Source organism: Ostrea edulis, chromosome 7 (assembly GCF_947568905.1).
Source record: "Ostrea edulis chromosome 7, xbOstEdul1.1, whole genome shotgun sequence".
NCBI classification, from domain to species: Eukaryota; Metazoa; Mollusca; class Bivalvia; order Ostreida; family Ostreidae; genus Ostrea; species Ostrea edulis.
The window spans coordinates 46,875,544-46,889,751 of record NC_079170.1 but is presented as its reverse complement, the minus strand read 5'-3'; the positions used below and the strand labels follow the sequence as shown (position 1 = coordinate 46,889,751).

General features: G+C 34.4%; 1 protein-coding gene across 1 annotated transcript; it reads left to right on the top strand.

Annotated features, from left to right (window-relative positions):
* Positions 1 to 2,372: 2,372 nt before the first annotated feature.
* On the top strand, positions 2,373 to 12,546 carry LOC125655973 (uncharacterized oxidoreductase YjmC-like). The gene is made up of 12 exons (XM_048886520.2): positions 2,373 to 2,617; positions 3,333 to 3,443; positions 3,685 to 3,765; positions 3,887 to 3,948; positions 6,991 to 7,044; positions 8,324 to 8,422; positions 8,628 to 8,693; positions 8,855 to 8,915; positions 9,197 to 9,315; positions 9,863 to 9,958; positions 11,594 to 11,707; positions 12,394 to 12,546. Exons 1-12 carry the CDS (start codon positions 2,452 to 2,454, stop codon positions 12,439 to 12,441), a joined length of 1,077 nt encoding a protein of 358 aa, XP_048742477.2. The 5' UTR covers positions 2,373 to 2,451; the 3' UTR covers positions 12,442 to 12,546.
* The last annotated feature ends 1,662 nt before the right edge of the window (positions 12,547 to 14,208 follow it).

Here is a 14,208-nt window from a genome sequence, read left to right as displayed (position 1 = left end):
TAATATTCAAGATTATCCGATAATATTTTGACATAGTTAATTTAATTTTTATGTTGGCACACACTGTAGAAGTGTAACTCACATGGAAAAGGGGGGGGGGGTTATACAAAACAAAGGAGATATGGGATACAATGTATTTTGTATAATTGGCAAACTCCAATAATAATTAGACATTACAATATGTATATGAAATGACAATTTCAAACAGTTTTATCATACGTTTTACACAGGGGATCATATCCCCCCTCTGATTTTTAGGACTTATATCAATAGAATAAACGTATTCTAGTCTTGTTAATTCAATCTAGAAAGAAGCCAGGTTCGTCATCTTTGAATAAGAGACGTCATGGGCGGAGCTAGGGTTATTTGAATGTGTAGGCCGGGAGTTTCACTGAAGCACCGCGAGCGGGACCACCCCCAAGAAATTTTTGAAATATTAGGACTTATCTGCGCTATTCTAAACATCACAGTAATTGCAATAGACATAAAATATCGTGCATCTTTTCAGAGATCTTTAAACTGTTTATCAATCGTGATTGCCTTAAGTTTATCTAAAAACGAGCGAAGTAGACAAGGCTCAAAAAGTAACACGGCACCCTCAAGCCTCATTGGACCCTTCCAAAGTCTCTTATGAAAACCAACACCAAAAAATCTTTCATATTTGGATGTTACAAGGTATTTCATAATGTTTATAAAAATGAGATAATACTAATATTTCTATTTCTAATTTGCCGAATTTTACAAAGAGGTATAGCGCATTTGCTGACGATACGGCCGACTCAGAAATCTAAATGGAAAACACCGGTTTCCAATAATAGACTGGCGTGTTATATTTAAATATAAGGCCAACGTTTTTGATGTTTCGTTAACCAAGATAAATAACTGCCGCAGTTTAGCATTACTGACATTTATATGAGTCGTTCTTTACTTAATAAACCATTTTCCTATTTGGAAAGATGAACAGTACAATATTTTCATAGACCTGTGCATTCATTTTACACAACAACCCTTTTACATATGACATTACTTAACTAACTGTTCTGACATGACTGCAGCGTCTTTAATAGATGTCATCAGTTCATTTGCCTTTGGTTGATGATTCGAGTGTTTATCTTTGCCTAAATATCATATGACAGTTGCAACATGAGTTTTTATATTTTTTTTTGAGAAGTCAAACTGTATAACAGTTCTTTTCCTCCCTTGACCTATTTTTACTTATTACATGCTGTGCATTTGTGTCCTTTTTCTTGTAGTATTTGTTAAAGCTTTTCATCAGCCACATTACGGATTGAAATTCCTCTGCATACAGGAACATGTTAGTGTAAACAAGCGGAACTACAATGATCTCGGAATAAATTCCCTTTCTTTAAGTCGTAACTTGCAAATATTAGAAGTTATGATGAAAATGACTAATATGTATTACATTTAAAAACACCCCCATCAAGAAGACGACCCCCTACAAAAAAAAGCAAAAAAAAAAAAAAAAAAAAAAAAAATAGATTGGAAAAATATTGGACTTGAACTCGGGGAATGTATGGTTTATGTGTAATATTACCGAGCACCTAAACCACTAGGCCACCCAGGCTTGTAAGTTTAAAGGTTTAACTTTTGACAGGCTGCTAAATCTCAAGGTAAATTTTGAGTACGATTTTTTCATATTTTATCCATTTTCAACAAGAGGGCCACCTTAAACCAAATTTCCTCAAACGGACTTATATACAGTCATAAGCACGTAAAACAATTTCAGTGTTTTATTTCTGGTTTAAGGTGGCCTTTTGCAACAGTTTGCAATTTTTTATGCCCATTACGTTACATCTACTATATACTCTATATAATCACGGTGATGTTTATGCTTATCAAATAAAGATACTATCGACATATTGATATCTTTATTGAGTAATTTGGGTAAACACAAGTATAAACTGACATTGTATAGCAGACTATTTGTAAAAAATGATATTCAAGAAAAAGGTATTTATGTAGGCGAAGTTGCATACCAAGTGCGCTATACCCCTTTCATATTTTTATCACATGGACCTTGCCACTGACGATTTCATGCTTCGCTCAGATCAGTAACGGTCATACTTTTATACATATTATCTATTATCGGATTCAATCTTATTAGAATTAGATCCTTTGATCCGCTCACCAACGATCGTACGTGAGCGGATCAAAGAATATAATATGCTGTACACGTGTCATGAAAACGGAATAACGATTTTATTGAATTTTTAAAAACTAAAACTATGTATGAACATATGTTGTGCAAACTTTTATGGGGGGAAAGTGTAATGAAAAATATGTGTAGGCACGTGCATGTGCCAACCCGAGCCAAACAAAACTACGCCTCAGGACGTAAATGAGTTTATCATTAATGCATACAGGGTATCGTGTGTATCTTCTACACAATGCGAGACAACTCCAATTGAAAATACTAAATTTTAACCTGAAATGGCGACAGAGGGAGATATACTAGTTTCGAAACAAGAGCTTTTAGACTTTGTGGTCCGGTGCATTACAGCATCAGGGGCGGATCCAGACCATGCAGCCGATTTGGCGGATCTGCTCATTACAGCTGATTATCGAGGACACTACAGCCATGGATTGAACAGACTCGGTAATGTCTTTTGTTTACGACGCCGACGCGGGTTCAAACCTACTTTCATTTTCATTATTGTCCAACTGCATGGGCCTTGTAATCCAATCGTTATGTACGATTTGAATTGCTAGCGCGATTCACAGAATTTGCCTCAAATCCAAATCCGTTCATATTGACTATGAACAGCTCAAAAGTGCTGTTCAATCGTTAAATAATCACATAAGTACAATGTATACCTTAGTACATGCAGAGTGTATAGGCTTAATTATATAAGGAGTCTTTTCAAAACAAGATATAGGAGCTGGACATTTACAAAATGCATGTGTCTTCTTGTAGATAATTACCAGTGATTAAAAAAGATAATGCAAATTTTATATCCATATTCATGTAAAAAACAAATCAATTGGACAATATGCTTCGTTACTATGGAAATTATGGTGCATGGAATTAAAAACTAAAATTGAAATTAAGAAAGAACAATGTTTGGAGAGAGAGAGAGAGAGAGAGAGAGAGAGAGAGAGGGGGATCATTGGTTTGATGGGGACCGATTTCGGACGTTTAACGGACTCATCCTTTCTTTTAATGTGTCAACTATAAATTGCTGAGTTTTTAAAGAGTTTTTCTTTTCCTCTGAGCCAAATAATACCCATGTAAACTCCAATGTGCAATGCATAAATATTGTAAGCATGTATATTTCAAAAATAAAAACATGATCGATCTACATATATTTTAGATATGTATTCAAGCGAACTAAAATCAGGAATATGCCGAGGGGGCGGGACATCGCCGGAAATCGTCAAACAAACGGTCGCAACTGCTCTTGTAGAGGGGCATAATTTATTGGGTAAGATTATCGTTTATATTTGATGCATATCACCCTCGAACTCAACATGAAACACAACGAGGTTTTGGAGTACTTACAGCTCATACAGTTAAGACATAAATTCCTATTCCTGTTTTCGTCTTCTCTGATCTGCATACAGAAAGCACGAGATTTAACTACTGCACTTCCTTGTACGCGATATTTAACTACTGCACTTCTTTGTACGCGATATTTAACTACTGGACATCTTTGTACGTAATAGGTCCCGTTGTTGGGAAGTTCGCTGTAGATTTAGCCATTCAAAAAGCGAAAGAGGCTGGGATAGGAATGGTCACTGTTCGAGGTATGTTGATTACATATACAGTTGGGTCACACGCCGCGAAAACCAAACGGTAACTTGTATTCCTTTTACTTTGTGGTCAGAAAGTTTGCACTGTTGTCAAAATTGTTCGCTTTGCATTTAGGATCAAATCACTTTGGAATAGCTGGCTGGTATTCTTTAAGGGCTCTTCAAAATGGATTAATCGTAAGTATGTAAATAAAGTACTAGTGACCGAATTCAAGAATTCATTTGTGAAATTTCTTATGCGTGTTTTGTGCGTAATATGATACATGTACATGTAAACGCATATTATGTATGAACCGTGCGTGGATCTAGAGGAGAGTCAGAGGTGTTCGGACCCCCTTGACTTCACAAAGTATCATCATGATTGAAGAAAACGTTTGTTTCTTTTTTCAAATTCATTTATTCTAATATTTCAATAGATGTGATATATAGGGAAGTACATAGATAATCACAATAAAATAGATATATACATGCGTGTTGAGGTACATATGATACATATTCAATATTAAAGATTACAGTATCTAATTGGCAAATCAACTTGGAGGGTTGACCACATCATTTATAGTTTCAATAAATCTAGATAAATTCAATAACAAATTGAAATTCGTAGAAGAAAATAAATCGTGAAATTTCTAAATATTTAGTCTGCGATGAAATTTTTGTGGTGAATACATTTTCGGAAGTCTTTTAAATTTTCACATGAAAAAATGTAATAAAATTCGTTATTTAAAAAATATGTTTAAAACTCATTTTCCATTTCTTCAGAAATAAGCGCAACCCCTTCAATATTTCTATCAATAAGGTACTTTTCAAGGCCAATAAGAAACAAGACAAAAAGGATGAGGGATAATTTCCCCTTGTCTCACACCGATTTTACATAAGAAATAATTTGAAAATTCATTATTTAAAGCTATTCTTGATTTACATCCATTGTATATATTTACAATAACATCTTAAGTTAAAAGTACCGTAATAATTTACGCCATAACCCTGCTCTTCAAACATTATCAAGAGCACCTTTGAAATCTATAAATGAATAAAAAAGTTATCTTTAAGCGAAAAAACACAACTATTAAAGTAAATGAATATAGTACAGACATATTATCAAATGTAGAATATTTATCTCTAAAGCCTGTTTCATTTTTCTTTCAGTACATCAAAATTTTCAGAAAAATCATCGAGTCGTCGGGACAAAATTATAGTGAAAAGTTAACCCATGTAACTTGATAGGGTAATAGCTCCGTAACTGTTCGGATCAGGCGTGCTTCCTTTATTCTCATAGATTGGTATAATATTTCCAATCAACCATGCCTCTGGTAAAATTCCTGAATATAACGAATAAGCGAACGTAAATAGGTAGAAACAATTTTATCGAGGCTACAATGTACTCATTCAACATTTCATCTATTCCAGAACTTTTGTTTGATTTTCACAATTTTACAGCTTGAAGTATTTCAGCATCAGTGATTGTTCCATTCAGTAAAAACTCGTCACCAAAATTATTCTGTTCTATAACATCCATCTTCGCAAGCCAAGTGTTTTCGGTCCGCTTCGCTCCCCCGCTTGTGGGGAGCGAAGCGGCCCGAAAACACTTGGCTTGCGAAGATGTATAACATCTTGATATACATCTTTTTCCTTACAATCATTAACAGCTTTAAAGTCTTTTAAATACTAACACTATAACTACCATTATACTTTGATTTATTATTTTCCAATACTCTTTAGGGTTAGAGCTACGGAAGTTTCGTATTTTCTTCATTAAGTTGATCCGATATTTCTTAATACTAAAATCTAATACCTCCTTATATCTTCTTTCAACAATACTGTTATTACACATTGTCAGTTCTTCTTTAAAATTTCTTGATTTATATCTTTTGTTTAGCCTTTTGGCTTTTCTCTGTTTTTACTCATTTAGACAACTTTTACCAAACCAAAGTTGTGCGCTTATTAATGAGGGTAGAACCAAACCACAAAATTATAAAGAAACCAATATGTTCAAAGCGTTCTCAAAGGAATGCATCTGGGACGATTTAAATCTTTCCTCAATATGTAATTTACAGAATTAACGGTGATTGATGTGTCACCATAGGTTAAGATTTTAAAATTTATAAATATGTACACCTTTCACTAATTTACTAACACAAAATTCTCAACATTGTAAACCTTTGATTGACGGTATTGCATAAAGTCGTTAACTTTGGTAGAATTGGACTGTCATTACTTTGTTAGTCATTAGATGTTGACCGAAATTGTAAAATCGTTTATCAGGCAGGGAAATTGAAGATTTTTATGATCAAGCCTCTGTGGATAAATACTCGGTATTGTCTTTTGTTTACGACGCTGACGTATGTTCAAACCTACTTTCATTTTCATGTTTCTTTGGATAAATCAGGCACATAGCAAGAGGGGGTTGATGGGTAGGGGACCTCATCCACTTTAGTGGGTAATATACTTTTACGATTATTTTTATATGCCAAGTTTGATTCACTGGCTGGTTCCCCCCTCTTCCCACTTATTTAAGGTAATTAATAAAACGTAGTGGAAATGTACGTTTGAAACGATGAATTGATTCCATGCACTGAAACCCCCCCCCCCCCCCCCCCCCGCTTTTAGGATTTTGAGCTTTATTTATGGTTTTGGGTTAAAATGGGTTTAACCCCCTGTGGAATATGTATGTAGTTTTAAATATTTACACGAATTGTATGGTGTAAATGAAAAATCATTGATGCATGTATATGTATAAATTGTTTTGAGAGAGAAAGAAAGAGGGAGATAGACAAGGAGAGTGGTATCTTAAAAACACTGTAGTGAAATATTTGATTCCAGCGGTTCCAGGTGTCAAACAGATCCTATAAAGTTATGTTATATAAGTGATGGTTTTATATATCAAACATTTTATATTGAAACAATTATACATTTACTTGTAGCAAAATTCAAATGAGTATATATGTAGTAGAATTTTAAAACTTCTTGGGTTACCAAAGAAATACGGACAAAGTGTGTTTACACTTGCAGATGGTTTAGATCTGTTAGTAGTAAAACTGTCCGTATTCGTAAAATCATGTACAGTATACCATTGTTATATTTATGATGTAATATTAATTCATATTATGAATTGCCGCATTCCAGAATAAAGAATGTATAGAAATGCTATAAAATTAAAGAGCATTACTATTGCTGATGCAAAGCTCATCTTCAATACACATCATTGTTTTGTTGTAGGGAATGTCTTTCACTAATACCTCACCAGTTCTCAACCCAACACGATCAAAGGAGGTAAGCATATTGTCATTTTCTTATACTGGTGAAACATCAACATATGTTTAGTATGGGAAATTCAATCGTAAAAGATAAGTCACAATTTTACCTGTGTAGCTGACAGAAGGCTTGGGTCTTCTTAATTATCGAGGAGTTATATTTGAAATCATGCATTTCTACTTATATCAATTCAAAGCAAACATATTTCTAACTCTAAAGAAGACATGGCAAAGTATCGAAGAAACCCTCGAAACTTCTCAACTGTCTCTATTTCAAACTTTCAAGTATATGTTTATCCTATGAATCAGCTCAGATTTCCAAATATTCTCTTGACCCTTCAGCCATACTTCCCTTCAATTTCATTCATTCCTCTTGATCTTCATATCCACTTTATCACTCTGATCTTCACACCCCCTCTAATCTTCACGTCTTTCTCCTTTTCCCCATGGCCATGCATTGAACCTATTGCATGCAAAATACAAAAATTCCCATGCAGAAGTGAAGACATAAAGAAAGTTGGCCGTCTGCATGCCTTCTTCTATAGAACAGAATCTCTCTCTATTCCTGCTGTCTGGAAAGGTTAAACTGGTGTGTCAGTTTCTCAAGGAATATATTTTCAAGATATTTCTTAAAAGAATACCCTAATGATGATTCAAAGTACTAATATACTTTTTACATAATGAGTAGAAGTTTGTTATAATAAACTGAAATTTTAATTGTAGAAAAAAAGACTGAATTGAAAATATTTAGAAAAAAAAGAGAAAAGAAAATGTGCTCCTCATGAATTTGAACTCCCAACATTAGTCACAATGTAGAATTTTATATACATGTACTTGTATTGATGAATGGATGCATGGGTCAAAGGTAGATCTTTCTTAAAAGGCATTTTTATGGTTTCTGGCTCTTGTGTGAAATCACTGATCCCTCCTGGTCCAATTAAAAATCATCTTCTAGATGTTTATCCTTCGTGGAGACAGCAAAAAGGTGATGAAACTGCACAAAAATTTGCATTTTGGTAACAAATGCCTGTAAATAAAGATTTTGAATTTAATACAGGTATTTTTTTTCCACACTCTTTTTTTACGAGTATGCTGTCTATCATCAGAATGTAATAAAGTAAAGTACCGGTAAGAATGTTTTCATGTATTTGCTTTTGCGCCCATTTTCATGTAAAGAGAAACCTCACACCGAATGCCGATACGCTCTCTTGATATCAGTATAGTACATTGGGAAACTTAAAAAAAGGACATTATAATTAGCTTTCAAGCCGACAGTAAAGCAAGCTTTAGTTTTCCAGCAAGTATTGGGAACAAATCCCATCTGCATGGCAGCGCCGGCTAAGGATGGTGACAGCTTTGTTTTGGACATGGCCACGTCTAGCGTAGCTCTTGGAAAGGTAACGTGAATTTATGATATAAATTATTATTTTGCTAATGTCTTACAGAACCACGTGTTCATGTGTAGATTATATGGAAATACCATCGCAGGAAAGTAGTAAATGTAATTCTAGAACAGATAAAAATTATTTTGTGACTATAGCAATTTATCATTCTGCGTGATCATTTACGGTAAGAATCATTTTCACTAAATGTCTTGTTTAGATTGAAATTCAAGACAGGAGGGCACTTCCGCTTCCTCCGGGATGGGCGGTAGACGCTGATGGAAATGTAAGCTATATATTTATCATATAAAATTCAAATGTTAATATATTTTGACATTGAAAAGTTCAAAACTCAGTTGCGAGTTGTTAGTCAGATACCTGTACAAAAATCTTAGTTTGCTTTAACTGTATATAAGGTAAACATGTTTTGGAATTTGATTCTAACAGGAAACATACGACCCAAAGAAGGTCAAAGGCTTGTTACCTCTGGGAGGAAAAGAAGAAAGCAGTAAGTCATCTGGAAATCTACAAATACTACCAGTCCGGATTTAGTGTTGGTTTTTAATCGCTTGTAGTATAACAATGATCGACATTAACATCTGCAGCGATTGCCATAAGCGTCGCTACACGATGAATTGGTCAGTTTCAAGTAAATAATATTAAATTTAAACGGGCAATATGCAACCAGAAATCAATAGTTGTTGCATATTAAAATAACCATTTTTGTATCTATGAGTTAGATACCTTAAAGTTTATCTTTATATAAATGACGTCTTCATCACGTGACAGGTGGCTACAAGGGTTACGGATTGTCTATGATGGTAGAGGTTCTCACCGGAATACTCGGCGGGGGTGCGTTCGGTCCCCACATACGGCAGTGGAAGGGAGCCACGAGAACGGCCAATTTGGTATACACATACTACAGCCCCCCCCCCCCCCCCCCCCCCCCCGCATTACGCAGTGTTTTTCCTATATCACCTTCAGCTATTTACACTGTCCATCTGAAATGTTAAGTTGCCTTCTTCAAAATAATTGTTAAACACTTTTGTTAAAACATGGATATCAATACAGATGTCAATTTCCAATATAAAGAGTGTCATTTGATGCCTGTTAGCCAATCAGAAATCTGGTATGATTATGGGGCACTTGCTAAGTGCTTACTGTAAACTAAGTAGATATAAATTGAAAGAATGGATGTATGATTCCGGAATATGATCTCTAATTGAAACACCTAGGTCTCTGAACAAATTTTTATTGGATTGTGTTCATGGTACATTTAGATATATGTATTTTGCACTGTCGATTTCCATAACGGAAGTTTGTTTCGTATATACTTGCTGTAGGGAGAATGACCATAAGGCTTTCACAGATTACTTTTGTTATATTCTGTAAGGACAATGTTTCATCGTGTTCGACCCAAAGGCTATCACACAAGACTTTTGTTATATTCTGTAGGGACAATGCTTCATCGTGTTCGACCCGAAGGCTTTCACAGATGACTTCGAGGACCGCATGAGTGAACTGATTGACATCTGTAGACGGCTGGAGTCGGTAAGACTTGTGTGACGTTCTTGTAATTGTACCACCTAGTAACCGTCCAGTGAAGAAGCATGCACAATGCATGATTTACATCTCTTATATAGGTCACATATATTTTGATATATCATGATAGCAGCACGAGCATACACGACATGAAATATGAAATAAGTTTTCTCTATAACTTAGTAATACATGTACATGCATTCAGGTTCATTTGGCGTTTGTATGATAAAGATGGTGCAATTTTTATCCACGAGAAAAGACCTTTTAACGAACTATAGATTCAACTGCTATCTACACGAAGAGATAATTTTACAATTTACTTTTATGACAATGAAATAGGTATACAGATATTTTTATTTCTAATACATAGTTCACATGGGAACATGGCCGTATATAAAATTAAACATAGAAAATTACAATAATTGGGAGAACAATATTGAAATCGTTGTTGTAGCAAAGCATTGTATACTGAAAACAGAGGAAGTCCGATGTGTGGCTCATCCAATGAAACATCTTAAACAATTGATCCCGGATAGAAATATGTTGATTTGTAAATATTTAATAGTAAAGAAAATAGGTACACAGTGTACTTGATATGAAAATTACTTTTTTATGTTTCGTAAAAATATGGCGCCACATGAAACTAGAAATTCATTCTAATTTGTATAAAGCTATACAGCTATATTAAATGTACAACTTTTTGTTCAATCATTAAAGTAACCTAGAGACCTGGCAGTTTCATTGGTACATCTCTGTCATGCAATTTATTTGTTGTCTCTAATTAACCCATAGATAAATCTGGATAACCACGAGACAACTTCTGCCAAGTCGCACGTGTAGTATTTCTTTGCTTGCAATAACTCTATATGGGATAACTGCAAAAAGACGGGTTTTATACCACGAAGCGTCCTCATTTAAACAAAATCAGAAGTTTTAAAAATCTAGGATTTTATCTAAAATTCACGAAATCCCAGTTTAGTGTCAGAATATACATATATATTTTTGCACGACAATACATCTCAATAAAAGTATGGACGCTTACACGCGTGTGTTCACAGATGATTTATATTTGAGAAAACTTCAGTTTTTGAATTTATATGAGGTGATGTACTTGGAGGTTTTTTTACCACATGGGTGTATTGAATGGAGCCCGTTAACACTCCATGAAATACATATATAGTACATATATAATATATATATGCTAGTGTGGAGAGGTTCGAGGAATGTCATCTCGTACACTTTCAAAACTTTATTATTCATTTATGTTGTAAATATTTTATTAGCAATTTAGTAATGAAGAGGGTATTCATGCGCAGGGATTAGGCTATTATAAAAGTTAAAATTTAGGAGGCATTAATCTACAGTTTCATTGAGTAAGAAGGGATAGAAGGTAAATATATGTAGATATTTTTGTCTAAAATATTGTGTGAGTGAGAAAAGAAAAATCAAAAGATGAGGTCGAGTTGCCATGTTAATTTTCACATCTAAGTATCCACAAATATAGCATGTGATAAACTAGATCTCGATGAGATTTTATGTTGAACAGAAATATAGACGTGCACACCCAAAGACGACAGAACTTCTGACCGGCAGAGGCGGCTGAAGCAGGAGATATTATTTTAACAATAGCCTTGTTGTCTTTAGGTGGATGGTCCTGAGAAACCAGTCCTCGTGCCCGGAGACCCAGAAAGAGAACACATGAAGTTATGTGATAAACTAGGCGGGATTCCCTACCATCCCAACCAGGTCACTTTTATGGTACAGGTTTTATTTCACTGGTTTTTGTGAGTTAGTTGTAATACTGTTTGGGTCCATAACATAGACATATATGTATATTATTCGAATTGGAAGTGTTAAAGTCACAAGCAAGGGAAGTTTGAGCTATTACATCTTATCGTGTTCAGTTATGCTGCTTATTAATGCTGTAAGGGAAGCATGAAAATGTTAATTGCTTATTAGTATACTATGTTACGGGATCAAGATGCAATTGGTACATGTACCTTTAATTAAATCATCAAAACTGAGTCTTAAGACTAAAACCATCGAGACGCTAAGCGAAGGGGCATTACTCGTATTGTATTCTCCAGATTACATTCCTTTAAATCTTCAAAATGACATTACAAAGTGGAAGTCGAAAAGATATAGTTTCTTTTCATGTATAGGATTTTTGCAATATATTATTAGGGCCCCGGATAGAACAGGACAAATTACAATAGTAATAACTATATACGTATTTCCATTTCCTTAGCTTTCCGTCACAATGGTTTACTGGATTTGAGCGTAGCATGGTAGTGTGTGTGTACTTTTGAAGATTCATACTAAGTACATTGTATGTGATTGGATGATAGATGATGTCATACTTTACAGCTAACGTTTAATGTCTGGTTTGCTATATTCTGCACACATCTATCACCCACCATTTCGTTTGTGTTTTCTCTTTCCAGAATGATATGGCTAAGCTGTTAAGCGTTGCTCCCGTGAAAACATCTTGAGGACGTATCTGGACAGTGGATCAGTAGATTGTACAAATCGCTCTATAATGTTCATAGTTATTGAAACTCAGGAATGTATAATGATTATAAAGTGGATTCATAGTATCTTGTCTTTAAGTTTTGGAATACATTAACCAACAATAATAAAATGAATGTTAAACGGAAAGGAATTTGACATCATGTGGATTCTGAATCGAATTAGTTAAAATTAGTTAAAATTATACTTAACTAGCTACATGCCAGATACTCATCTCCGATAAAGCATGTGGAAGATTTGTTTAAAGTCTAAAAAGAAGGGTTATAACATTCAAATGATATAGAAAATCAACAAATAGGAATTTTTTTTTCTGATTACAATTTATTTATACCGCATTCGCTAGATATTGTGCCGTTTTCAAATAGTTTTTGAAAAGTCATAAAATCGGTATGAAGTTGACATAGTAAAAGATCATACAGTTGCTCGTATCATAGCTGATAAAAAGTTAACTTTTGGGAAAAAAATATCGATTATTAACGTGACAATTCATCATCGTACTATTTCATATACATGTTTCACAATACTTGGTGTATAGGTTACTTACTTATTATTTGCGCGGTAAAACGGGGCGAGCTTGCAAGGTTTGCATTAGCTGCAGAACTGTAGCTCTCTGAGATAATATTGGGACAAATCAGAGAGCTACAGATCCACCCCTTATAAAAACCTTCAATTTACGGCGCACAGAAAGCTACGTACGGTTGAGGCCTGATATTGTTGTGTTCTTGTGTTGCTGTCTCATAAATATGATATAAAAAAATTCCAAATATATTTTCCTACTATACTTATGACCAAACATACCTTAAAAATTTCATTAAAGCCCCTATACGACCCAAAAACTAACAGCTTCAATTGATTTCGTTTGTTGACGTAGCAATGTTTATGAAATATCTATTCTTTTAAATTGCCTGACTATCAGAATGCTTATAAAAGGGGCTTCAGTACAGAAACAAAGTTAACATTGGATATACTGCGGATTTCAAATGGAAAAACAACAGGTTACAGCTGTACTCGCACTCGAGCACCACCACATACTCGGAAACGTTCTACATTTATAGAGTTTGGGGTGTCAGATTCTATACTTGAGTGCGGAAGTGTATATCAATACATCTAGATACCCTTACATTAGGATTTTTCAGTGGTGCAAGGCAGCATTTTATACCGTCAACGCAAGTACTCTTCAAAATTTTGTCAAAGAATCCAGAGTTTTACAGCGTGGATATGCCGATGACCACTCCACTTACAATAGTTTTAACCTAAAGGCTATTATGATTATCAACGTCTGATGAAAACATTTGACACCGTTCTAGGTGATGTCAATGATTGGGTGAATTTGAATAGACTTATCATAAACTAAATCCAAGAAAACCGAATTCGTTCTATTTGAGATTATCGTTGTCTTCTGGGAAATCCATACATGTAGTTGGTGCAGTTGTACATAGATCTCTGTACATTACAATACCTGGAATACTTCCTGGATGAACAGCTGAATTTTAAGAAATTTGTATTTGAAAAATGTAAAAGTGTTTCGTTGAATTTATTCCAAATGAAGCAAATTCGCCAATATCGAATTGATGACTCCTGCATATAATTAGTACAATCTCTAGTGATTAGTCAACTGGATTATGCAAATAGCGTGTTATATGAATCACTGAAATGTACAAAATCGTTGCAAAATGTGTGCTAAAGTGGAAATCAATTGACAATTTTACAGAGGCTTTGAAAATTCTACA

What these genes read in the sequence shown, in the direction of transcription:
- LOC125655973 (XM_048886520.2), top strand. Translation starts at nt 2,452, where the DNA reads ATGGCGACAGAGGGAGATATACTAGTTTCGAAACAAGAGCTTTTAGAC. An exon ending in AGGAATGGTCACTGTTCGAG is followed by an intron (nt 3,766 to 3,886) that starts GTATGTTGATTA and finishes CTTTGCATTTAG; the next exon opens with GATCAAATCACTTTGGAATA. An exon ending in TCTGTAGACGGCTGGAGTCG is followed by an intron (nt 9,959 to 11,593) that starts GTAAGACTTGTG and finishes TGTTGTCTTTAG; the next exon opens with GTGGATGGTCCTGAGAAACC.